This window comes from Protopterus annectens, chromosome 3.part0 (genome assembly GCF_019279795.1).
Source record: "Protopterus annectens isolate FY-2018-M chromosome 3.part0, PAN1.0, whole genome shotgun sequence".
In the NCBI taxonomy this organism is placed as follows: domain Eukaryota; kingdom Metazoa; phylum Chordata; order Ceratodontiformes; family Protopteridae; genus Protopterus; species Protopterus annectens.
This window is the reverse complement of record NC_056731.1, coordinates 1,864,021,314-1,864,047,082: the sequence shown is the minus strand read 5'-3', so window position 1 is coordinate 1,864,047,082 and position 25,769 is coordinate 1,864,021,314. Positions and strand designations below refer to the sequence as shown.

Genomic DNA, 25,769 nt, shown 5'->3' with positions numbered 1-25,769 from the left:
AATCCTTTCTAAAAGTACATATTCATTAATACATAAGGTTTTTATTTTGGCCCAAACTGAGTTAATAACCCGCCATCTTGGCAATATACATTTATTTCGCCAATTTTAAAACCTAATAAAGATCCAACTAGATGTTCTTCATATCGCCCATCTCATTACTTAATGTTGATTATAAAATGTTTATGAGTATTTTTGCTGATAGATTGAAGACAATCATCCCGGCATTATAGATATAGATCAGACAGGCTTCATTGTAAATAGAAATACTTTTGATAATATAAGAAGAACTTTAACATTAATTGATTTTGCAAATAGGAAAAAGAAAGATTTAACACTTATTAGTCTTGATATAAGTTCAGCATTTGATTCAGTAAGTTGGGACTATCTGTTTACCTTATTGAAGTGCACAAACTTCTCAGATGCATTTGTAAATCTAATTGAGCATTTATACAAAGGAACATTGGCTTATATTAAGGTAGGAACATATGTTTCACAAAAATACCCATTTTAAAGGTACAAAACAAGGATGTCCACTTTCTCCACTATTATTCACTTTAGTAATGGAGCCTTGGGCTAATTTGATCAGAAACAGTACTGACATAGAGGGTTTTGAAATAGATGAAAATACAATATCCAAAATTCAACTTTTTCCAGATGATGTTCTAATTACATCAGCAGGATCTAATTCTTCTATGCAGTCTCTATTTGATAAAATGATGAATTTTAAAAGTATTTCTGGTTTAATATTCAATGAAGAAAAAACTAAAATACTACCTATATATACACGAAAAAATATTCTCATTAGTGATTTTACTAAATATGTACCCAATTCAGGTCAGATAACTTATTTAGGTATAATACTATCTAAAGATATTAAATCTATTATATATAATAATTATAATACCTGTTTTCTTAATATACAAAATCTTTTTAATACCTGGAATAATATGTTTTTTACTATGGAGGAGCGACTTACAATTATTAAAATGATAATATTCCCCAAGATTTTATATTTAATACAATCAATAATACTTCCACCTACAAAAATAATTATCAAGAAACTGAATACATTAATGTTAAATTTCCTATGGGCACCTAATAGACCTAGGATTGCTTTAAAGAAACATACTAATAGCTGGTCTCAAGGGGGTATTTCTTTTCCAGACTTTAATTTATATACTATCTCTTCTATTGTAAAAGTTATTACTTTATTAATAGATCAGTCATATGTCGCAAAATGGAAAGATTATCGGGAGCTAATTAGTATGCACTTCATGAAAATCTCCTTAACACATAAAAATATGATTGTAAATAACTCCATGTTATGGTTACTAAAGGAATTTTGTACTTCACCTATTACACCTAAACATATGGTTTGTTACCCATTAAGTATTATTATTAGCTATCGTAACTTTATATTCATGCACCCTAAGTATAGGGAATGGAATTTTATTATATTCCCTATAATGTATACTCAGGGTATGCTTTTGTCATCTACTTCTGAAGGAACTCATTTAGCTATAGCTAATGATCTAAAATACTGGTATCAGTTGATATCTGATAATAAAGTTAAAAATCTAGATTTCTTAAAACAAGAATTTGATCTAAGAGAAACTTGCTGGTTAGAGGTTCAGACCTTTAGACAACATCTCATTAATAAAATAGATCTAATGTGTATAACAGTTAAAGAATCTATTCCAACACTGATTGATTACTTGATATTAAATTTACAACATAAAGTTTCTGATAAAGGTAAACTTTCATACATACATAAAATTATCAGACAAGAAACTTTTTACAGTGTAGATACATACTGGAATTATTTCACTTCTATTAATGGGGACCCACCAAATCAACAAGATAAACAATATATGTTGGAATCTGCCTATATAACTACGTCTTCCATTGTCTGGAGACTTTATACATGGAAATTTTTACATAGATCTTTTTATACACCTTTGATGATGAATAAAATAAATAATAAAGATAATCTATGTAAGAGATGTAATGTAGAAATTAATGCTGACTGGGCTCATATGTTTTATGACTATAAAATTGAAAGAATACTGGAAGTCAATTATGAATTTTTGCAGGCTCTTTTTACAGATAATTTCATTATGTCTAAATCTCTTATATTATTCAACACACCTGTACCTCAAAGTGTTAAAAAGGTTAAGCTTCCCTTGTTTATGGTCTATTCTAGCAGTGGCTAGGAAAATAATAACCAGAAATTGGATTTCAGATACACCTCCTTCGTTCAATGAATTTAAAAATGTTACGAATATAGTGTGCCATATGGAAATAAACACAATTAGGTCAAGAACAACTAGAAAAACATCTTATTATATTGTATGGGATAATTTACAAAATTTGTTAAAAAAATTCTAATTTCAATAGCATGGTATTTTAGTTTAATTAATTGATCTGATTGTAGTGGATGTCTTTGTAAATACTTTAGTTGTTTTGTTGAATATTATAATAATATCTATTTTTAATTACTTGTATAAAATTGTTATGATATTTCTCTTATATGTTAAAACAATAAACCTGTTTTGGAAAAAAAAAAAAAAGAATCAGTGGCGATTTTGTTTTCATAACTAGCTTTGGAGGATTTTATGAGGGATCTCAGCTTCTTACTGAGGCTGACCAGGGAGTTCCTCCAATCGTGGGATTTTACTCTTTTTTTTTTTTTTTTTTTTTTTTTTGCAACAGTTTCTTTCTTCTGTTGTAGAGTTGTTTATGGCAGAAGACCACCAGATTGGCTTCCTTTTTTGGAGGATAGCATCTTGGTTCTGTTAGGGATAGCACGATCCATGCACTTGTGTAAGTGCTTATAAAGTGCATTTGTGTAGGATTCAGCAGTCGTACCTCTATTGTCCATCTGCATGGGTGTCATGAAGTTTGCCACTTCTGTCTTAAGAAGCGTGAAGTTGGCTTTGGAGAAATTTTTTACGGTTGTTTTCCTAATGGGGAGTGGGAGCGGGATGTGGATGTCTAAGGTGATTAGCTTGTCAGATCTGACCAACGAAGAGCTGAGGTCTGGTGTGGAACACTGGTCGCCCATGTTGGTGATGACCAGGTCTAGGATATTGCTGCCCCTGGTGGGAGTGTGGATAAGTTGATCCAAGGCGTTGGAATTGATAATTTCCAGAAAACGTTGAGTAAAAGAGTTGGTACATGAGTAGTTTTCCCAGTTAATGGTAGGGTAGTTGAAATCACCCATTATTAGAGTGTTGGGTTGTACCTTCATATTTTCCAGTGTATCAAGAAAAGAGGAGTGGGAATCCTGGGGCATGGTGGGGGGTCTGTAGCACAGATGAGAATTAACTATTTCCCTGTTAAGTGTATTGCTGTACACATCCTGCATGTAGTTCACAATTCATCAGCCACAGCCTGTGTGCAAAGCCTCTGTCAGTCCCCCCCCCCCCCCCCACACACACACACACATTCATCTCGCTGGCCTGTCTTGCAAATAACAGTAAGAATCGTACAGAGATGAAGGGAAATAAGGGACACTTACCCAAAAAGAAATTATATGGTTGTTTAGGGTTGGGAGGGTGGCCTAATGGTTAAGGTGTTTGTCTTACAAACACAAGGTGCAGGGTTTGAGTCTCATGAGGGATAATTGGCTAGGCTTAAAATGGCTCACAAGGGCAGTTGGCTTAGTACTAATCTATGAACCTATTGTTGGGAGGGTGGCCTAATGGTTAAGGTGTTTGCCTTAGAAACACATGGTGCAGGGTTTGAGTCTCACAAGGGATAATTGGCTAGGCTTAAAATGGCTCACAAGGGCAGTTAGCTTAGTACTAACCTATGAACCTATATTATTACTGTACAGTTGAGCCATGGACACTTTCAGAGATTGCTGCAACGTGTTACCTGGTAGGTGACATAATCTTTATATCAACATTTTTCTCGTGCAGGTGCTGAGCTTCGAATCCAGTGTATCTTTGTGTCTTTAAGGAGTTACTGCAAGCATGTGTAGCATGGAAACTATTTCAAAAAGAAAGAAATGACTTCTACTTTTTATACACAAGTTAAGATGAACACCTAAAGGACGGACACCTTAAAGACATGAAAATAGACTATATTCAGAACTCAGTGACCTAAAGTGTTGCCCCGATATCGGAAAAGTACCATTTATTTATTAGCATTTGTTAACCAGGAAAGTGAACTTTCCTGAAGATCCTTTTCAGACACAGCTCATGCTACAAGGCAAAATACATCAGACTAGTATGTAATAGCAACATATTACAGTAGTACGATTTGGTAGCACACCCTGTGGGACAAAGCATTTATAGACATAACAGGATTCTTTTGCATCTCCTGTGGTTTAGTTCATTTACTAACATAACCAACAAGAAAGTATACAGTTAACAGTGAATTTTATATTAGACTGATGTACACAAAACTAACAGGATACAGCTGTACATTTCAATGTACAGCGTTAATCAACAAGCATAGAAGTAGCACCGCCCTCCCCCGTGGTTATTCTGACAGGTAAACCCCAATGACAGTTTTGGCTATAGTTTAGGACACTCCCGGAGAGGAATGTTTGTATCATTTACAGTTACTGTAATCACTGATGTGTGGTTAACTTACATATGACTATAGGTATTTACTTTATTTACAGTACACCAATTGTACTTTGTTCTGTAATATTCTTAAGTTATAGCCAATGTGTGTTTTTAATACAGGGCGCAAAAGCTTGCTTCCTGCGTGACATCCCTTTCTCTGCAATTTACTTTCCTTGCTACGCTCACACCAAATCAGCCCTTGCAAATGAAAATGGACAAGTCAGTGCTGGTAACTTGCTCTTAGCTGGTGCTATAGCTGGTAAGTAGACATTTCTGTGTTATCAGTTTATTTATGTATTTTATTTTATTGTGAATTTGTTAATTGGGGTAGAGAACCAATCCCATGATATGTGATCTAATTCTTATGTAGGCAGAAGCTATTTTTGAACATTTTACATTTTCAGATTTGCATGAGTGGTTTGTTTAAATATTGAGTATTCATTGATATATTCAGCAGTATGTTTTGAATGTAATATTAAAATGTGTCACTTAAGTAGACAGTACACAGTTGTATATCCCATCTCAGTACAGATAATATTAATTTAAATTTTATGTGAACTTTAAGCCATTGCATGGAGATCTTACAGGATCAAATAAGAATTTATTTATTTATTTATTTATTTTGCAGCTGATGCCCTCTCATTCTCGAATTAGTACTTTTATTATACTCTCAAATCCTTTATTATCAGGGAAGGATCCAGCTGTGTCCTGCTGTGACCATGCATGTGGGCCCTGTTCTTTGGAGACAGTAATTTTTTGGTTTATTACCCCAAGACTGCTGACCCTTCCCCCACCACTTTATTTATTCAGGCAAGTGTTTGGCCTAATCCTGCTGTAACCCTGCAGAAGAGTCCTCCCTCTAAGACTGCCACTCCACCTTTAACAGAGGCAAGAGCCAGACGGGGACAGCATCATATGCGCAGCTGGAGGCAGGGATTTTTGGGAAGATGCAAAGATGTGGCCTGGTAATTGAGAAGAGCGAGGCTGAGGTCACAGGCAGAGTCACCCATGAAGTCAAACTCACTCATGCTGTTGCCTCTCTCTTGCAACCCCCTACTGCCGTGTGATTGCCTGTCTCCAGCCAGGGGGTCACACTCCTGCTGCTGCATCCATCCAGGTGCATGTTCATAATTTTCTGTTTAATGTATTTTTAACAAATGTCCAGGAGCCTGTTCTAACAGTGTCACCTGTAGCCATTAACTACAAGCATGCATGACATTCTTATGGTTTATGTTAACTTTGTTTTCATTTTGTAACATTACATTTTTAAAAAATGCACTTTTTTATGTTATTTTTGGAAGTATGTGGACAGTTTGTCAGATGAATCATGGTCTCAGTAAAATGAAAACTACTTGGTGCAGTATTTGTGGTGCCTTACTATTAAGAGTGGTAAATACTTGCATATATATATCACAAAAAGTCTCAGAAAAAGAAAAAAAAAGTATTGCTAGCCAGGCCATCTTGGTTTGGAGAGAATCTTATGCAGAATTAACTAACTTGGAAAACAGTCTGCTTGTCATTGTCTTGGTTTGGCTGCATAGCAAAGTAGCAAGTGATGTAAGCCATAAAAGTTTATTGGGATGTATGCATGCATGCACATTCATAATTGCATGCATTAAATGTGTTTTTCATTGCAGGTATGTATATATATTCTGAGTGTCTGTAGAATACATATAGAAGACGACTGACAAAATTAGAGGTTTTGTAACACTCAGTCTTGAATGGTGGCATCTGTGGTTTAGATAAAATTAATATGGAAACAGTATAGCTTTAGTAATGCAGTACTTAGCCTTTTCATTGATTACTTGCCAGAATTAATTTGTCATCTTTTAAATGTTAGAGTGAAGCTGTCAGATACTTCTAAGCAATTGCAAAATGTGTGATTTGTGAAGATAAATTTGGAAATATAATCCTCACGCTCGTGTTTTGGTATTAAAGTGACCTACCACTGATAGGGTTCTGCATATGGTTATTGAAGACTTTTTTTTTTTTGTGGGAAGTGGTAATAAATTTTGGAGACCTCTTGTCTCTTCATGCTTATTCGTATTAGTTTATCCCCATTTTTTCTGGCAAAGAATGGTTTCCAATTCTTCATGTACAACCAGAATTGCTTGTTAGCAGTAGCTGGTTTAAATCTGTTCTAAAGTAAGAGCACACTGTTGGACTGATGTCAAGAAATTCTGATTTGTGAGCTGAACCATATGTGCTTCTGGCTTTTTTATTGCATTTAAACTTCCCAAAAGAATGATTTTTATGCTTATTTTTTGAAGCATCACAGTCACACAATTTAAGGTTGTGTGGCCCTAACTGCCTAGGAATCTGTGTATGTGGAATTTTAGTCTGCAGGTAGCTTAGTGGTTACATTTAGAGATAACAGGATTTTTTTTTATACATCATTATTTTTTCATTTGCAGGTATGCCGGCAGCTTCTTTGGTAACTCCTGCTGATGTCATTAAGACAAGATTACAGGTAGCGGCTCGAGCTGGACAGACTACATATAGTGGTGTTATAGATTGCTTTATAAAAATACTTCGTGAGGAAGGACCAAGAGCTTTCTGGAAAGGAGCTGGAGGTTTGCAAACACATGTTTACTTTTCAGCAAATGTTGGCTTAGGCTTTTTGTGTCTTTTGCAGAAATGTGTCAGTTTTTTGATTAATGATATTTGTTCTTCACTTTTCTTCTTAGCCCGTGTGTTTCGATCATCCCCCCAATTTGGCGTAACTCTGGTGACTTACGAATTGCTTCAGAGATGGTTTTATATTGATTTTGGTGGAGTGTAAGTACTTTTCAGCTACTTATTACATTCAGAGGGAGAGATGCGTTATGTTTAGTAGTGGTTCCAGCATTTGCATAATTAAAAGTTGAGGATACACTTGCTTTTTTGATTATGTAGGCTCTTAAGTTAATTTCAGATCTTATTGTGATACCAGTTTTCAGAGGTGCATTTATTCTTTGTACTGCTCTGGTAACTGCCTGTAGCATTTTTCTTTTTCCAGCAGTCATCTTTAGGTGAGCATTGTTTGTCCCGCATCAGTCATAACTCAGGCAATGGTTACACCTTCACCCTACGTCTTCCCCATAGTACTTTGTTCTCTTCTACTGTGAGAAAACAGTTTTGGAACTTAACCTTTGGATGTTTTTACATTATGAGAGCTTGTGACTTCAGCGGCTGTAATTACCCTGATCACTTTGTTTCACACATACATGACTGGAACAGCAGCTTTGGATGCTTGTTTCATTATGTAAAGGAGAAAGGTTAAAGTCAAACTCATGTAGAACTTGTTTATCTGCATTACTGTTTTAATTCTGTAGCACTTTTTTCACTAATTCTCACTGCTTCAGAGTTATTCTAAGTGCTGGTTTCATTTATTACAATTTAGTAACTACTTCTGCACAAGCATTAAGTTACGAATACAGGAAAACAGTCTCAAATAATGAAATCCTGAACTGTAACCACAGTGCAATCACCTCTTCCTCCTATAAGATTTTCAGCATTCTACCCACCAAAAATAGAAGAAAGCTCTGCAGGATCTGCTAGCAAATAAATGCACATATTGTCAAAAGTCGATGGTCCCAATGTGGTAGGAAACCTCTTCTCTTTGTGTATTTCTCAACAGTAGAATGTGAAAGAGCAGGCGTGAGAAAGCCATAACAATAATACTATGAAGAAGAGGGGTGAATCACTAGCAAGAAGCCAGGTGAGAATAGCAAAAGCAGAAAAAAAATCACCTTCTTCCTCTCCTTCACCCTGCCATACTGGCCCACCCATCCAGCCTGTGAGAAAAGCAAAAACACATTAGTGTCAGTTATATCCACCTTATTAGCATCAGTGATGCTAAACGTGGCACTGATCACTGGACACATTTTTTTTGTCTTGTGGCACTCTTTTTTTTTTTTTTTCAGGAAGAGTTTCACACTGAGCTCAAGTTATCTCTGTAGAGCATCTGGGATAGACACACACTTCAGTCCTCAAAGAGGCAATACAGAAGTTGTACTTTCTTAAAAATGAGCCAGAGCGTTTTCCTATGTCAAATGAGCGGAAGACTTCTCTCTCAATCTGGACCTGGGTAACTTCATTGAATACTTATCCATTATATTGTGTTCCGGATGGTGTTTTTGAGGGTCATGCCCCTGCTTCAGCAAAGTGCCTGAATGATGTTACCACCTGTAACGGATGCCTTCTAGTATCAGTGTCTAAGATCCACCCAGAGGATTATTTCAGTTTGTTCTAAGTGGGAACTGGTTTTAGTACAGAATACTGTTGTTTCATTTCTGTTCTCCACCCTAAATGTTTACCAGATTGCTAGCCATTAGGATGGAGGTCATGCAGATGAAGGAACTCCATATGTTGTCCAAACAGCCAAAGATGGCCTGTTTGAAAGAACCCCCTCCCCCTCGCATTGTGTTTTGTGGAGAGAACACTTCATGATCTCCTTAAAATGTATGAAGTCCCCTCTGCTTCATTATCAGAATATTCTGTATTCATTGTTGTGGAGTTTAGACACTCAACAACATTGTTTTTTTTTTTAACCTAAAGAGAAGGCCCAGGAGGTTATGCTTCTGACAGATTGGGCAAGGATGCAGCTGAATGTCTAGGCTTAGACCATTCTGTATCTTCTTTTGCTTAATGCTCTCCACGGTGTTCCCATTGTATTTCATTTCACACATCCGAAAGACATGGGTGTTGCAGTGTAATATGAGGAGTCATTGGCTATGTTGGCAGCCATCGCTCAATGATTTTTTATTAGTATCAGGTCCCGGTCACCTGTCCCAGCAGTTGTTTCACAGTTCCTACCAATCTAATTGTGGTCTCTTTTTCCTGTCACTGTGCCTATCAGATTCTTGAAAAGGGTATGTACATCTACCATTTGGAGGTAAGTGCAGTCTTCTTGGCTTTGAAAGCTGCAGAAGGAAAGCTGTTGCCGCAGCCTGTCCTGATCCTGTCTGATAGCCATTCCTCATGTGTCGCATAACCAAACAAAAAGGGGCATGCCGTTGTGCCCTGTGTGTGCTGTGAGATGATATGTGTCTATACTGGTGGTGCCTAACCGAGCAAAAAGGGGCATACCATTGTGCCCTGTGTGCTGTGAGATGACATGGGTCCATGCTGGTGGTGCATAACTGAACAAAAAGGGGCCTGGTATTGTGCCCTGTGTGCTGTGAGATGATATGGGTCCGGCACTGGGGGCAGCCTATTAGAAGTTCAAGACTCATAATGAGAGTTTCAAAACTGCTGTTTAGCACAAGTAACAGCAAACTTTGAAAGTTGCTGTTACACATTTAAAGCACTCTGTTTGGAGGGGTGGCAAGTCTTCCTGCCAGCAGTGTGTGTGTGTGTGTTTGTATATATTTGTATGTGTGTGTGTGTGTGTGTGTGTGTGTGTGTGTGTGTGTGTGTGTGTGTGTGTGTGTATATATATATATATATATATATATATATATATATGTGAGTATGTGTCTCTGTGTGTGTGTGTGTGTGTGTGTGTGTGTGTGTGTGTGTGTGTGTGTGTGTGTGGTGGATGTCTTCTTCACTGTGTGTTAAGGCAGATTATGTACCTTCCTGTGGTGGATGCATACTTCACTGTGTGTTAAGGGAGATTATGTACTTTCCTAACATTTTTCTTTCTGTTCCTAAATGTAAAAAATCATGAAAAAAGAGCAAAATTGTTTTGCCTTCTTGTTTCTCCCAGTGGCTGAGAGGTATGAGCCTTCAGGACCTCAGGTCCATGGCAGTACTACAATAAAAACCAGGGAAGTCCCTCATGGCTGAAACAACTAAGTGGTTCCACATCTGAGTTTACTCCTGCAGTAGAGCGTCTGATCCCATTAAACATTCATCCATGTTGAGCAGTGATGAATGAAGCTGCCAAAGAAGCCTTTCAGTTTAACAAAATACTCTGCCAAGTTGAAAAGATATTTAATTTGAGCAGGAAAGCATCTTGTGCTGTTCTAGTTGGTGACTGTACAGGCACTTTTAACTTAGATTAAGTAACTTTATGATATAGGTCTTGGGACAAGTGTCCACTATTTTTGTCTGTTGTGAACCTGAGGAAGGGCAAGATTCTGGCCTATCATAAGGCAGTCATCTTTCTTTAGCAGTTCTACCCTCTGTTTAAAAAAGCTCTTTTTGGAACTTTGAGCTGTGATTGACAGACTTATCCATAATCTCATCTCAACGTTCCAGCAGCTTTGAAGATAATTTCTTGGAAATTACTGTTTTTGGTGGCTGTCACTTCTGCCCATAGGATCCTGGAGCTTCCAGCCTGATCTATAAGGAATCATATTTGGTCTTTCACAAGGATAAGGTAATATTATTATTAGATTACAGTTGCAGTAGCCTAAGCCATATGGGATGTATTCTGCCAAAATCAGACCAGCCAGCTTCCAAAGCTGTAGGATACATTACAATCCCCTTAGCCACAGCACAGCTTGAGGACAGCAGGATAAAATCAGAGGTTAGGGCGCCAACATTTTAAGAATTTTCTTGCACCTAACTGCACTCTTGTCTGTAGGCTTCAGAAGGTTGATGGGCTAGCTGTTCGCCAAGACTGGGCAGATGAATATCTTATGTGAAAAAAAAAAAATTTCTGTCAGAAATTTGTATTGGAAGTATGAATTGATATTTTAAGTTATTGTCACTCTCACTAAATGCTTTACCTCAGATTTCTACATTTTAAGTGGTTCTCTGAGGGAAATGTCTTGCATTTATGAGAAAAAGCTTTACTTTCCTGTCAAATCTCACATCTGAGAGCGAGGGTTTGTGATTTTGGAGTGTCATTAAAAAATTATTTCAAAACATAGTATGTTAAGTAGTCCTATCTCACCTTCATTCTTTACATATGGGATCAGAGCTGATCCTCGGCTCTGACTCGGCCTACTTACAAGCTGGAAGACTTCTGGTTGGCTCGTGGCTAGGTAGGTATCCCATGGTGCACCAGTACAATTCCCAGATCTCGTTTTCTGCATCAACAAGTTTGGTTGTGCTTCTCTTTGGCTCTGGCTAAGTGTTTGCATATTTTCAACTTTTTCAAAGTTTTCTTCACTGTTTAGCTTAGATTAGATATTTGGTTCTATATAGTTAAATCATTACTGTCTGTAGTATTCAATTAGCATGGTATAAAGTATATTTACGCCATTTGGTGCAATTTTTGGCCTTTTGGCCATTATTTCTTCTCGTTATCCCTTGTGCCAGGCTTACTGTTTGGATTAAAATAGGCGCTTTTTGCGCACTAGTGTTCTGTGTGTTTAAATAGAATTTGGCGGTTCCGCTTGCTATTTAGAGTTATTAGATTGCTGTTAGCATCGTTTTGCTAATATTGTTTGTTCTGTTTGTTTTTGCAGTTGACTTCTACTATTATTGTTCTCCACAGTTCTGTTGAGTGTGCTATTCTCCCTTATAACTGTAGGGTCTGTTTAAGTTAGAAGACCCTATCACCTCTTGCCCGGGCTAGGCACGTTTAAGTTAGAGGACCTAGTCCTCGTTTTATCTTCATTTTCAGCTGAGCTAGGCCATTTAAGTTAGAGGACCTAGTCCTCCTCCTCCTTTTCTTCTTCTCTGTGTGCGTGTGTTCTGTTGATTTGAGAATGTCTAAAGAGAGTAAGGAGCATAAGCTATCCGGCTTCAAGAAATGTATTAAGTGCTCCAAAAAGATGTCCTTAACGGATGGTCATGGTAATTGTGTTTACTGTTTAGGGGCCATCCATTTGCAGGAGACCTGTTTATTCTGTCATGTCTTTAGTCCCAGGGTGTTGCAGGAAAGAAAGAATAAGTTAATTCTAAAAGGTCTTCTTAAACCTTACTTCGAGGAAGACGTGTCTAGTTCCTCATCCTCCAAATCTGCTAAAGGAAAGTCTAAATCTGCCAAGAGGCCCTCCCCGGCACCGGCTGGTGTCTCAGAGCCACCTATTAAAGTTGCAAAAACTGTCTCCTCGACTCCACAGACCTCATAGCTGACTGAGAGTGGCATTGTTGTTGCAGGGTCTGTTCCAAGTTTTTCAGAGCCGACCGCTGAGACTACTTCTCAGAGCCGGTCTATGGACCCTCTACCGGTCTCCTTGTTAGTGAAGTCTCCTGTAACTTCGAGATCTCAATCTCCTACCATGTCATCCAGGTCTTCCAGGAGTTTATTGGAAGAAGATGTGGAGAGGGTAGTGCTGAGACTTTTGAAGTTGTCTGCTTTGCCTAAATTGTTGTTAGCTCTGACCCAGGCATCTCCGGAGCCACTTGAGTCCATTCAACCCTCTGTGTTCATTCCTCCTCTGAGCCATGGTGGTTTTTCAGAGACAGATTGCTTGGTACCACCGGTGGAACCCTTGGCTCCAGCTCCAGTTGTGGCTGTTTTGGAGCCGAGTTCTGCTCCGACACTTTCGGTGACGTCCGTAGTGCCCAGGGGTCGAAGCTGTCCGGTTGGCCCCGACAAGGATGCTTGGAACCGAACTTCTTCGGTTCCGAGTCTTCCTCTCGGTGCATCGGCTACGGTGAGTTCGGACCCTGCATCTATCTTGGAGCCGATGGCTCTGGCGCTGATGGCATCCTCTGTCTCCTCGGAGCCGGAGAGATCCTCGGAGCCAGAGAGGTCGGCTTTCGAGATGATAAGGAGTGTGCTGTCCCAACCATCAGCTCCTACTCGTGGTACTGGTACTCTTCCCCCCATAGCATCTACTTCTGTCTCAGCTCCTACTCCCTCCAGTGGCAGCAGAGACCCCCAGACTCAGGAGCCACTGGCCGGTGGCCCCCATTCTTCTGAGAACTCCCCGGAATGTCCTTCCGAGGAGCCCCCACGGAAGAAGACTTGTAAGAGGAAGCATGTCGACTCCCAGGATTAGTCTTTGCCATCTGACACTGACCTCGAGGCATCGGAAGGGTTCCCCAAGTTGTCCTCTGATGTCTCCTTTGTAGACATCCTGGAGATCCTTAAACAGAGATGTGACTGGCCCACTGTTACCCCTTCTGATGAGGAGTCGATGTACCTGAGGGCTATCGGGTCTCAAACTTCTGCCTCTTGTTTGTCTCCACCTTTCGACGAACTTATGGATTTAGTTAGTCAAAAGGTGTGGTATACTCTTGATGCCGTGGAGCCAGTTCCCAGGAGACCAAACAAGTTCCTTTTTCCCCTCCAGGAAAAGACTTTTTATCTAAAGGTGTGCCTGTAGATGCCATGGTGGTGGTGACGGCCACTAAGAAGGAGTTAGCGGAGACTTCTTCTTTTGTTCATCCGCCGAATAAGGAGTCTCGAATGATGGACAGGTACGGGAAGCGTATCTTCACTTTAGCGGCATTTACCCTTAGATCACTGAATTACCTTATTCACTTTACTAGGCTCCAGAGAGATCTCCTTAAAGAGTTAGGAGATTCTATACAAGGTACATGTACTGAGGGAGTCCCTGACAAGGTTTCTGCCCAGTTGTCCACCTTGACCTCTGTCGTTAACTCCTCCATGTGGCTTATTTCGTATGGGGCCAATGGTGCGAGCAGGGCAGTGGGTTCAGGAATTTCCTTGAGGCGTCATTCCTGGATGCATTTGTGTAACTTTGTGGAACTGTTTAAGTCTACCTTTACCAACGCCCCATTCGACCTTTCCTCATTGTTTGGATCCAAGGTAAAGGACACTCTCACCCGGTGCAAGCAAGAAGGAAAAACACACTCTGCCGTAGGAGTACATTTTACTGTTCCCTCTAGACCATACCCTAAGGGTCAGAGGGGCGGTAAAATGTGGTTGAAGAAGTCCCAGACGTTTTTCCAGGAAGCACAGGGTGACTCCTTCTTTAGAGGCAGAGGAGGAGGAGAAATAATAGACGTCGCCCTAGAGTCAGGGGTGGTCCGCAAAACCAAGGAGGTCGCGATTCCTTTCAGGGCCAGCTTTATCAGTGCTCCTGATGTGGGGCCCGACTGTGATTCTCTGGGGCTGGTCGGGGGTCGCATTTCTTTGTATCCAGAAGCCTGGCTAAGTATCACTCAAGACAAGTGGGTACAAAGAAGTATTACCAGAAGTTATGTAATACCCTTTTCTCTTCTACCTTTTGTTTCCAAGAAGATCCCAGATGTTCCACCCAATCACAGGGATCAGGCAACTGTGGAGGTCAACAAGTTGCTGTCAAAAAGAGTCATCCAAACTGTCCTAGCAGACCAAATAGGATTCGGAACTTACTCCAGATTCTTTAGTGCCAAAACATACAAGGGACTGGAGGCTCATTCTGGATCACAGCAGATTGAACGAATCAGTAAAGAAGGACAAGTTCTGGATGGTAATACTGCAGTCTATACTCCCATTGTTAGGGAAAGACAATTGGATGTGCTCAATAGATCTCCAAGACGCTTATTATCACATAAAAATGGACAGGGCATCAAGGAGTCATCTATGCTTCCGGCTGGGAGCCAGTCACTTCCAGTTTCATGCTCTGCCCTTTGGTCTCACCACAGCCCCAAAGGTGTTCACCAAATGTACAGCAGTCGTGACAGCTCACCTGAGACGTCGAGGATTCCAGGTGTTTCCGTATTTGGACGACTGACTCCTGACCACCCCCACCAGGCATCCACTCCTTTAAAGCAGGGACAGTACTTTTCAGCTTTGTGCCCAACTGGAAATCTCTATAAATTGGGAAAAATCTGCCTTATTGCCCTCTCATTCTGTGAATTTTATAGGCACAGAGCTGGACACAGTAGACATGGTGGTTCATCTTCCTGCCGAAAAGGCACAAAACCTGGTGTTTCAAATTCACTTTCTTCTTCCCTTGCGAAGGGTCAAAGCCAAGATTGTTCTGCAGCTCCTTGGGACCATGGCTTCCACCATACTTTTAGTGCCACTAGCCAGGTTACACATGAGAATTCTTTAGTGGCTCCTGTTGTCCCAATGGTCCTTTCAGCACCTTCCATTATCCCATCACATTCTACTGACAGAATCTTGCAAGAAGGACCTCCTTTGGTGGACATTACCCAATCAACTGACCACGGGCTCTTCAGTTGTTCCTCTCCCAACCCATAGCCACTGTGACCACGGATGCCTCACAGATAGGGTGGGGGGGCATTATCTAGGCAGGACTGTTCAGGGCACATGGCAAGACCACAAGGCCCACCTGCATAACAACGTTCTAGAGATGAGGGGGTGCTTCTGGTGGTGTTGCAAGCACTTCACGACCTTCTTCCTCTGGGGACTATTGCAATACAGTCAGACAACATATCAGCAGTATGGTATATCAACAAACAGGGCGGAACCAGATCTTACCCACTCCGTTGAGAGGCCATGCAAGTTTGGGAATGGGTGATATCTTTCCAGCGCTTTCTGGTGGCGATGCACATTCCAGGGACGAGCAACGTGATAGCCGACAAGCTCAGGAGGGCGATTCTGATGCTTCACGAGTGGTCTCTGAAACAGGAAACAGTGGAACATTCCAGTAAATGAAAAAAATTCTCTCTTTGGGTGGACAAAATGGATGTTGACCCCTTCACTGCCTCCATTCCCGTGGTCTTGGAATTTCTCTCTGAACTGTTTCAGCAAGAATCTGTGGCTGCCACTATCAGAGTCCAGTTGGCAGTGATTTCAAATTTCCACATGGTGTTTCCAGATTCCAACTTGATGTCTCATAAGTTGTGCAAAACCTTACTCAAAGGTGCCACTTTGCTTAGACCTCTGGTTCAGGAGCCTGTGGCCTCATGGGATTTAAACTTTGTGTTATCAAAATTAACATCTCCGCCCTTTGAGCCTTCTCATTCATGCTCTTTGAAGTTCTTGTCTTGGAAGACATTTTTGGTGGCTAGCACATCTTCCAGACCGGTGTCAGAATTGCAAACCTTGTCTGTTAAACTGCCTTATCTGATTTTTCATAAAGAAAGGGTGTCCCTTCATACTAACCCTTCCTTTGTTCCCAAGGTCTGTTCCCAGGCCACATTGAATCAGTCCATAGAGCTTCCAGTTTTTTTTCCGAATCACTCCAGTGCAGCTGAGCACAGGTTTCACCAACTGGATGTCCATAGACAATTATGTTTTTATTTGCACTGAACTACAGACATTAGAAAATCAGATCAATTGTTCATTTCCTTCTCTGAATCCAGGTTGGGCTTACCAGTATCCAAAGTGACTCTTTCTAACTGGATTTCTAGCTCTATAGCTTATGTTTACAAACCTTTACCCTTTAAAATCAAGGCTGATTCTACCAGATCTCAATCTACCTTTGCAGCCTTTCAAGCCAGGGTTCCACTTGACAATATTTGTGCAGCTGCTACATGGGCTACCCCTCACATTTTTATTACAAATTGGATTTATTCTCCAGGGGTAGAGCTTCCTTTGGTTCCACTGTACTCAGGAGTATTTTTCCTTGAGCCACCCAAGGATAAGGTGCTTGGGACGCTGTCCCATATGTAAGGAATGAAGGTGAGATAGGATTACAGAATATAAAGAAGTTATGTACTTACCATAACGTTCCATGTTAGTAGTCCATCTCACCCTTCATTCTTTTGAACCCGCCCTCCTGCCCCCATCCTGGAAGTACCTGGAGACAGAAACATACTAATTTCATTATTTATGGAGACCTTTTAGTTGGCTTCTTCTGTGGGCTGTTTATTTGTTTCTAGTCAGCAGCAAACAAGATCTGGTGATTGTACTGGTGCACCATGGGATACCAATCTAGCCACCAGCCAACCAGAAGTCTTCCAGCTTGTAAATAGGCCGAGTCGGAGCCGAGGATCGTCTCCGATCCCATATGTAAAGAATGAAGGGTGAGATGGACTACTGACATGGAACATTATGGTAAGTACAAAACTTCTTTTTTTCCTTTCAGGGTGTTTAATAACTCTCTTAAGCTCTGCTAGCCTCTTGTCTGGTACTGTTTCAACTGACAGATGGTCTTGTCCCTGTTGGGATTCCCTTTTAATTTGCCCTTTTCTGTCAGGAAAGATGTTATATCTGATGTTGACATTTTCATTTATTCATCAACCATTGGGTTCTTATCCGATTCGGCTGCTTCTTCCAGATCATAGAACAGTTGAACTCTTGAGCTCCTCCCTTTACCCACAATGCTGTAGTCATCTAATATTTCTCAGATCTTGTTTGCCGCTATAGAGTTTGGACATAGATTATGACCTCTTGAGTGTTTTTGAAAGTTTGTGAGTTTAGCTTCTATGGTTAACCACTCTCATTATTGTACTTATTGTCTTTACTTCCCTTTAACCCTTTTACTCGGCTTATACGCTTCTTTCCATACTCTTAGTATTTCTATTACCGTAGTTGGTATTCTTTCCCTGTTTTGTACTTAACAATACTCTCTCTGTCACCATTATTGATAACTTCTGTTACTTCCCTCTTTGAACTATTAAAATATACTTAAATTCTATCTGCCTTACTTAAAAATGTCAGATAAGCCTTCAGATTTTAAAAAATGTGTGGTGTGTGGCCACAAAATACCAAACTCTTGATACCCATTCCGAATATGTCTACTGTTGAAGACCAAGATATTTAGATGTGGATTGTGACACTTACAAGGGATTCAACTCCCATGCTCTGATTGACCGGAAAAACAAATTAATCCTTAGGGGCTTGCTGCCTTCAAAAATCTTCACCAACGGCTTCTGGGGCTCAAACCCCAAGAGACTAGGAAAAAAGGTAGATTCCATTTCTAAAGAATTTCGTAAGAGATCTCCAGAATGCGCATTGGCTTCAACTTTGGCTTCGTCCTTAGAGCCACCTGTTAAAAAAATTTGGATCTGAGTACATTGGATCCGAGGTCAAGATGTGACAAATCACCCTGGATCTGTTCTCCTCAACTACTGTCTGAGCTGATTACCTCTCTGCTCCCATTGCCTTCGCTGAAGCAGTCTTCCCGTCATCACTCAAGACCCTCATCCACAGCGTCCTCCCTTCGGTCTTCCAGGAGCCTATCCAAGGCTGATGTGGACAGGATGATGAGGAAGTTCCTCAGGATGCAAACACAAATGGGAGTCCTTTTGGCTCCAACTCAGTCGGGTCTGGAGACCCTTCTTAGTACTACTCCTTCAGTCATAGTTCCTTTTCCAATTCTTGGTTCATTTTCGGAGCCATCGGATCCAAAAGCCTTGGAGTCATCTCCCTCAGATCTCAAGACAATGGCATCTTTGACTCTGATGGTGTCTCAGAGCTGTCTCGCCCAGAGCACTTCGGAGGTGTACTTTCAGAGTCAGAGTCTGCACTGACTCTGGGGTGCTGGATTTGACTCCACAAAGTTGTCTAAGCCACCTCTTCCCCTCCGAGCATCAGCATTAGATAGCTTGGGTGTTATGCTTGTGGGACAGCGGGAACCACTGATCTTTAAGCATGCCTTGTCAGATCTGTCAGTTTCTGCTTTTCCAAGGCACTGTGCTTTCGAGGTAGTGGAGAAAGCTGTCTGTATACCTAGAGTTCAGACATCTCTACCCTCCTTGACTCCAGCTTCCCAGTCCCATTCGATTTTGCATACAGAGCCTCAGTTACCCATTCTAATGGGACAGCCAGCCCAAACCAGTCTGCAGACCACCCAGTTAGGGTATTGTTATCTCTTCAGATACCTCCCTGGAGCACTCCACCAAGGGCGTGTCCCAGAAGAAGAAGTGTAAAAGGAGGCACTTAAGCTCTCTACAAGAGTCTGTCACTGAGGGCATTAACTTTCATGCAGGGGAAGGGTCTCCCAGATCAGCACCTGATGATGTCTCGTTTGGAGACATCTTAAAACTCCTAAAACAAACGTCTATAGGGTTTAGGTTGCTGGCAAAAGTACTTGCTTCCCCTTTGTGGCTTTTTAGCCAATGTCATAAGAGCAAAATTCCTGTAAAAATATCCTCAAGAAACAAACTCAAGGATTATGCTGCTTAACGCTAGGAATCTAAATAAGAAACTGCACTCACTTGAAGTACTTTTCACCCTAGAAGATGATGTCTGCACAGTCACAGAAACATAGTTCAAGGCTTCAGAGAGAGTACCCCAGTCATGCAGGGCTGCAATGCCTTCCACATGTTCAGACCACACAACAAACATGAAAGAAACAAGGGAGGAAGAGTATCTATCTTCACTAAAAATGTACACACATCAAGACTGGTCAAACAGTACAACTCCCTAGAGTTTCTCCAAGTCCACCCAACTGTAGGAAAGACCCTCCTCCACCACCATGAACTACGAAAACCACACAGCTTACCTGGACTTACTTGAATCACTATCAGTACAGCCATATACCCTGGTCATGGGTGACTTTAACTATCCTTCCATTGATTGGGTAACGTATATGAGCAAAAACCTACTCACCCAATGGTTCCTGGACATTATTAACAAATATCTGGAGCAGATAATCAGCACCTCCACAAGGGGCTCTAACATACTTGACACAGTGTTTACCAATATGGGGGATCACTACACCACCTCATGTGGGCCCTCCCTGGTAAAGTCCAATCATAAATCAGTCTCTTTCGAAGTAATGATCGTACTGGACCCACCCTTAGGAGCAAAAAGGATACAAAATTTCTCCAAAAGCAAACTATAGCCTACTGAGGGATGGCAGCAGTAGTTTGGGACCCCTCCCAACACTGACAGCAATGATCCCTATACTGAGGTATATACAAATGTCCTGTATATATAAATGTAAAGACTCAGCGGTACTGGAACGGATCAAATCAAGATCTTCACGAAAAAATAAGCCACCCTGGTGGACATCCAGCATAAAAAGAGTATACAGTAAGACAGTCAAAAAACAAGAGGGAATGGTCCCACTTAAGGAAGAACTCCCTTCAAATCTTAAACAAGCAGGATAGACATCTTATGTAATCATCTAAAGCTAATTACAAAACTAAATTAGCATCCCTAGCTAAGGAAAATCACAAAGCATTATTTAGCTACGTCCAGAATCTAAAAGTTAAGGCCCAGCTTTGTGCTGTGGAAGGTACCACTTATACTGAACCAGAGGACATTGCCAACCTGCTAGTTGACAGTCTTTGCAAAAGCTTCACCCCCTGTCCCCACCAGTCATACCCCATAACATACCTGTCACCAGTTCTCTGCCTAGTATTTCCAGAGAGCAGGTCATAGCCACACTCTGCAAGGCCAAAAACACAACCTGTATGGGACCGGACAACATCCCAGGCTGCTTATTAAGTGGTATAAAACAGGAGTTAGTGGAACCACTGAACACGCTCTTAAATCTCAGTTTAAGCACTGGCTTTGTCCCAGCTGAGTGGAAAACTGCAACTGTAATCTCCTTACACAAAGGGGGTCCCTCAACTGATCCCGGGAACTGTAGATGCATAAGCCTAACATGCCTTATCTGCAAGGCCATGGCGAAAATCATCATGGATCTTAACAAAGATACAGGTGACTTTCATACTCTTGACCCAACCCAGTTTGGCTTCTTTAAGGGCAGATCTTGCCTGCTAAATCTGGTGGACTTCTTCAAGAATGTCACAAAGGCCTTGGATGAAGGCAGAACAGTTCACGTTGCCTATCTCAATCTAGTCAAGACCTTTGACACAATCCCAGACTCAGGCATCATTGAGAAACTCACCCAGCTGGGAATTAACCATTGTATCACTAGATGGGTTGCCAGCTGGCTCACAAACAAGCAGTCAAAATTGGGGATGCCATCTCTTCTAGCAGACCTGTTAACCAGTGGTGTTCCACAGGGATCTATGCTAGGCCCCTTACTGTTTGGTATCTATTTTCCCTAAGTCCAGGCAAAAATAGATGACTTGTGGCTTACCAGGTTTGCTGATGACTGCAAACTAGGTGCAATCATCGAATCCCCCAAAGATGTCAACATACTACAAAATGAGCTTACACAGACAAAACGATTGGATTCAAAGCCATGGACTTAAACGAAACACAAAAAATGTATTATCATCCCCTTCAGCAAAGGAGAAACCCCTGCTAATTAGAACATTAATAATAATCCCTAAGTTCAAACCCAGTGTTGAGAGATTTAGGAACACAAGTTGGTAGCAGTCTTAAGTTTGATCATCAGGTGTCCACACTAGTAAGGAAGACCTTCTACATTGTACACCTCATAAGCAAGGGTCTAGCATCCAAAGCTAAGGAGGTTATAACTCCCCTGTACTCTGCTCTCATCAGACCAATAATAGAGTACAGTGCTCCCTTCTGTATGTACCTCACCAGCCATCTGCAGCAACTGGAGAGACCACAGAGGTTTCTCACCAAGAAAATTCAAGGCCTACAATACATGATCTACATGGACAGACTGAAGGCCCTATCACTTTTCTCAGTATCATATAGACTGCTTAGAGGTGATTTGTGCCTGGCCTACAGAGCACTACCAGACCTTACCTTGATGAAGCTGTTGCACATCCACAAATCCAATGGGACAAGATTCACTGACTCTAGGGATCTTAACTTAGACTGCAATGCTAACGGGACATGCTGGAGAGACAGATGCGTCTTCCAGAGGTTGCCACTCCTCTGGAACAGGTTCCAATTCATGTAAAACAGAGCTCCTAAATGATCCTATTTAAGCATCACCTGGACGGGAAACTGTAAATTTACACCGGGGGTTTCACCCATTTCCCTCTTAGACAGGGGCAGCGGATGTTGATCTTAGATTCATATGCAAACATAGACTATATATCTTGGTCCACAAGGGAACAAAGGTATAACATGGCTAGGCCTGTAGAGGCCTTAGGGTCAATAGCCTAGTAACTCTTATGATCCTGTGATCCACCAAAAACCCTTCTCAAGAAGAATCACTGTTTTTGGAGGCCTTCGGGTCTGAGCCATCTACCTCCTGGGTGATTCCTCATCATATTCTATCATTGTCCCATAAAGCTTCCCCTAAAAAAATTTACAAAAGTAAATGGAAAGGATTTGTTTTTTGGCCACACAAAAATAACTTAGATCCCTTTTCAGTCCCGGTTTCTAAGGTTCTTGACTTTTTAGCTATAGTTTTCAATGAAGGGGATAGCTTCTCAACTGTCTGTACAGTTAGCAGCCATTTCCAACTTTCATATAGGAGTAAATAACTCTACCTTCGCTTCCTCCAAGCTTTGCAAAGTTTTTCTCTGAGGAACCTGTTTAGTTAGGCCTCCTTTAAAGGATCCCAGTCCTCCTTGGGATTTCAGTATTGTTCTTCAGGCCTTGACTCCACCCCACTTTGAACCATCAGCTAAGTCTGATCTGAAGTTTTTGACTTGGAAAACTGTCTTCCTAGTTGCTGTCACTTCTGCCAGAAGAGTGTTTGAACTTCAAGCACGTCTTCTAGACCTCCTTATTTCATTTTTTCACAAGGATAGGGTTTATTTACAGACCAGTCATTCCTTTTTAACAAAGGTGATATCAGAATCCAATATTAATCAGGTTATCAACTTTCTAGTCTTCTTTCCAAACTTTTCAAACAAGGGAGAATATATGGTGTCCTTCTGTTCATATACTGCAGTATTCATCACACTGCGGAGTCCGTCTCTGGCGGACTCGTACGTCCGGCCAGTATACAAAAGTCTACATGCTACTGCAAGGTACGTGTGATGCCGCACATCATCCCGCATATGTTGGTCATTAAGAGACATCAGCATGTACCAACCTCAGAACTTTTCTGCCACCTGTTCAATTGCTTGGTCCAGACGTTCGCTCGCCAGATCGGTTGTGTACCTAGGTTCAGATAAGCACCCCGTTGGGTTTTTTCTTTCTTAATTGTTGTTGCTACTGCTGGTGTGTTGGTGATTTCATGTCAGCTAGGAAGGGCAAGTGTCAGTGTGGAAAGCAGATTCCACATAAAGATGTCCATGATCTCTGCTTGTTTTGTCTAGGCTTAGACCATGATCACACCGCTTGCACTGTCTGTAAGTCATTCATCCCCAAAACTCTTAGGAGCCATTTAGCTTAGCTTAAAGTCTACTTAGAGAATCAATGTCAATGGCACAGGAGATGGAGGTGACATCAGGTCTTTCGGATGAGCCCCAAGTGAAAAAGACCTAGAAACCTTGGCATGATCTCCCAGCTGCACCCTGTCTAAAGGGCGTCCCTTCTGTGGCCAGTGTAGGCCCACAGGCCATTCCAGAGGTGGTGAATGTCCCTTTACCAGGTACCACAGTGGAAGCCCTGAAGGAGTCTACCAGCACACCCATGAGGGAAGTGCAGGTGTCCGACTTGGTTGAAAAGGGAGAACCGTGGCTCTTGATTTCCGAAGGTCCACGAGACTTTGCCCAAATCACTGTGCATGAGGATATGCTTACTGATGTAGTGGAATGTAGGCCGACATCGGGCCCTTCCACCTTCCATCACATGGAAGCCCCTAAAAATAAAAAGTTAAAAACAAAGCATGTTGCCCCTGCTGCTCAAGAGCAAGCTCCTGATTGGGCAGGCTTTTTCACAAAGCCTTTTCAATCCCTTCATGGCCCTGTGCCAGTCCTCACCTTTCCTCTGTCCCTGTACAGGCTTTCTCTCCTTCCACTGCCTTTTAGAGGACAGCAGCAGATACCTCTTCTGATGAAGAGGAACCTTCAGGGGATGAGTCATTAGCCTACTCCACCCAAATTGCTTCCCCCCCTGAGGTATGCCTCCCCAGAAGAAGAATCTAATGGTACAGATTCCTCTGGGGAGGATATTTCATTCGAGGAGACTATCCAGGAAATTAAAGCCTTTTTCAAGTGGGACTGTTCTCAAGTCTCAGATATTCAAAAGAGGTATTATGATTTCTTGCAAATGGATTCTCCCACCACTGTACCATTCCTCCAGTTCTGCTTGCTTTCCTAGATGCTTTTACAGCTACATCCAAGTGCCCAGACTCCCAGCCCTCTGCTCCCAGGCATCCAGACAAGTTCTACAAGGTGCCTGAGGACTCCAAGTTCCTTTTCAAATCTCCGTCTGCAGATCCAGCTACCATTTCAGTTTCAGCTGATAAGGCTTTTAAATTACTACCTTCCTCATCCTTTACTGCCTTCTGATAAAGAGAACAAGATGATGGAGAGACTGGGGAAAAAGATTTGCACCTCTGCCACTCTGGCCTTTCAGGCAATTAATTACTAGATCTACATGGCCAACTACACCCTGGCAGCCCTTTCAAATGCAAGAAAACTCGTTTCAGGGCACCCAGACTCACCTGCTAAGGCAAAACTGGCAGCCATCCTCAATTCCTCTACTTAGGTAACTAGGCACGCCATAAAGTACAGTTACGATACTGCAGATGCCTCAGTTAGGGCAGTGGCCTGTCGGTCAGTCCTAAGGAGATATTCTTGGTTAAGGTTACAATTCTTACCTGATGACTTTAAGGCCAAATTGGTGGACACCACCCTTGATAATAAAGCCTTATTTGATAGCTCAGCTGCAGACTTATTCAAATATTTACAGAAAAAAGGTAAGGAGCTACAGGATCGTAAGCATATCCTTGTTTCTCCTGTCCCCAGGTTCCAAAGAAACTATAGAGCAAAGATGGCTTTTGTTAGGAAACCTGTCGTGACTACTTCCTCAAGGCCCTAGGAAAAAGGCTTCTACTTCTAAATCTGCCCCATCCACTCCTGCTCAAAAGTAGCCTTTTCAGTCCTAACCTAAACCTGGTAGCCTGTGACTGTCTGCCTTCAGGGCCATCCACTCCCCCATTCCTTCGTCTCTCCCTTTCTCTTGCTGCTTGGAATCGGATCACCCAGGACACTTGGGTCTTCTCCATCATCTAGAGAGGATATTTCATGGTTTGGGAATCTTACCCCTCCTTCAGAGGCATCTCACAGCCACTAAAAAAACAATTGGTTTTCTTCCCTCAGGTCATCATGGATCTTCTTTCTCAGAGGACAATTCAGGAGGTCCCTTCCTCCCAACAAGGGAAAGGTTTCTATTCCAGGATGTTTTTAGTCCCCATTAAGGATGGCCCCTGGATACCCATCCTGGACCTTTCCCATTTGAACACCTTCCTAGAAGTCCTCTCCTTCCGAATGTTGACTTTGCCTTCTCTTCTTCCTCTTATTTTTCCCCAAGCATTCAGGGTATCTTTTACACATCAAAGACGCTTATCTTTGCACCCCCATTCACCCTCTGTTCAGGAAATTTTTACATTTTTCTGTTGCTTCCTCCCATTTTCAGTTTTGTGCTTTATCCTTTGGTCTCTCTACGCCACCAAGGGTCTTCACAAAATGCTTGGCTCCTGTCATAGTATTTTGCATACTAAAGGGAATTCAGATCTTCCCTTATCTAGACAATTTCCTAATCCAAGCCCTGTCCTCAGACCTACTTTAGAAAACATTTTCATTCACTATTTCCCTTCTGGA

General features: G+C 41.5%; 1 protein-coding gene across 2 annotated transcripts in view; it reads left to right on the top strand.

Moving 5' to 3' along the window:
• The window catches only part of SLC25A13 (solute carrier family 25 member 13), a 1,915,284-nt gene that overhangs the window by 1,805,945 nt on the left and 83,570 nt on the right, over nt 1-25,769 (top strand). For both annotated transcript variants that reach the window (XM_044065927.1, XM_044065926.1), the window contains exons 15-17: nt 4,698-4,836; nt 6,992-7,150; nt 7,265-7,355. In XM_044065927.1, coding sequence (XP_043921862.1) covers nt 4,698-4,836; nt 6,992-7,150; nt 7,265-7,355 — 389 coding nt within the window. The remainder of the gene's footprint in view (nt 1-4,697; nt 4,837-6,991; nt 7,151-7,264; nt 7,356-25,769) is intronic.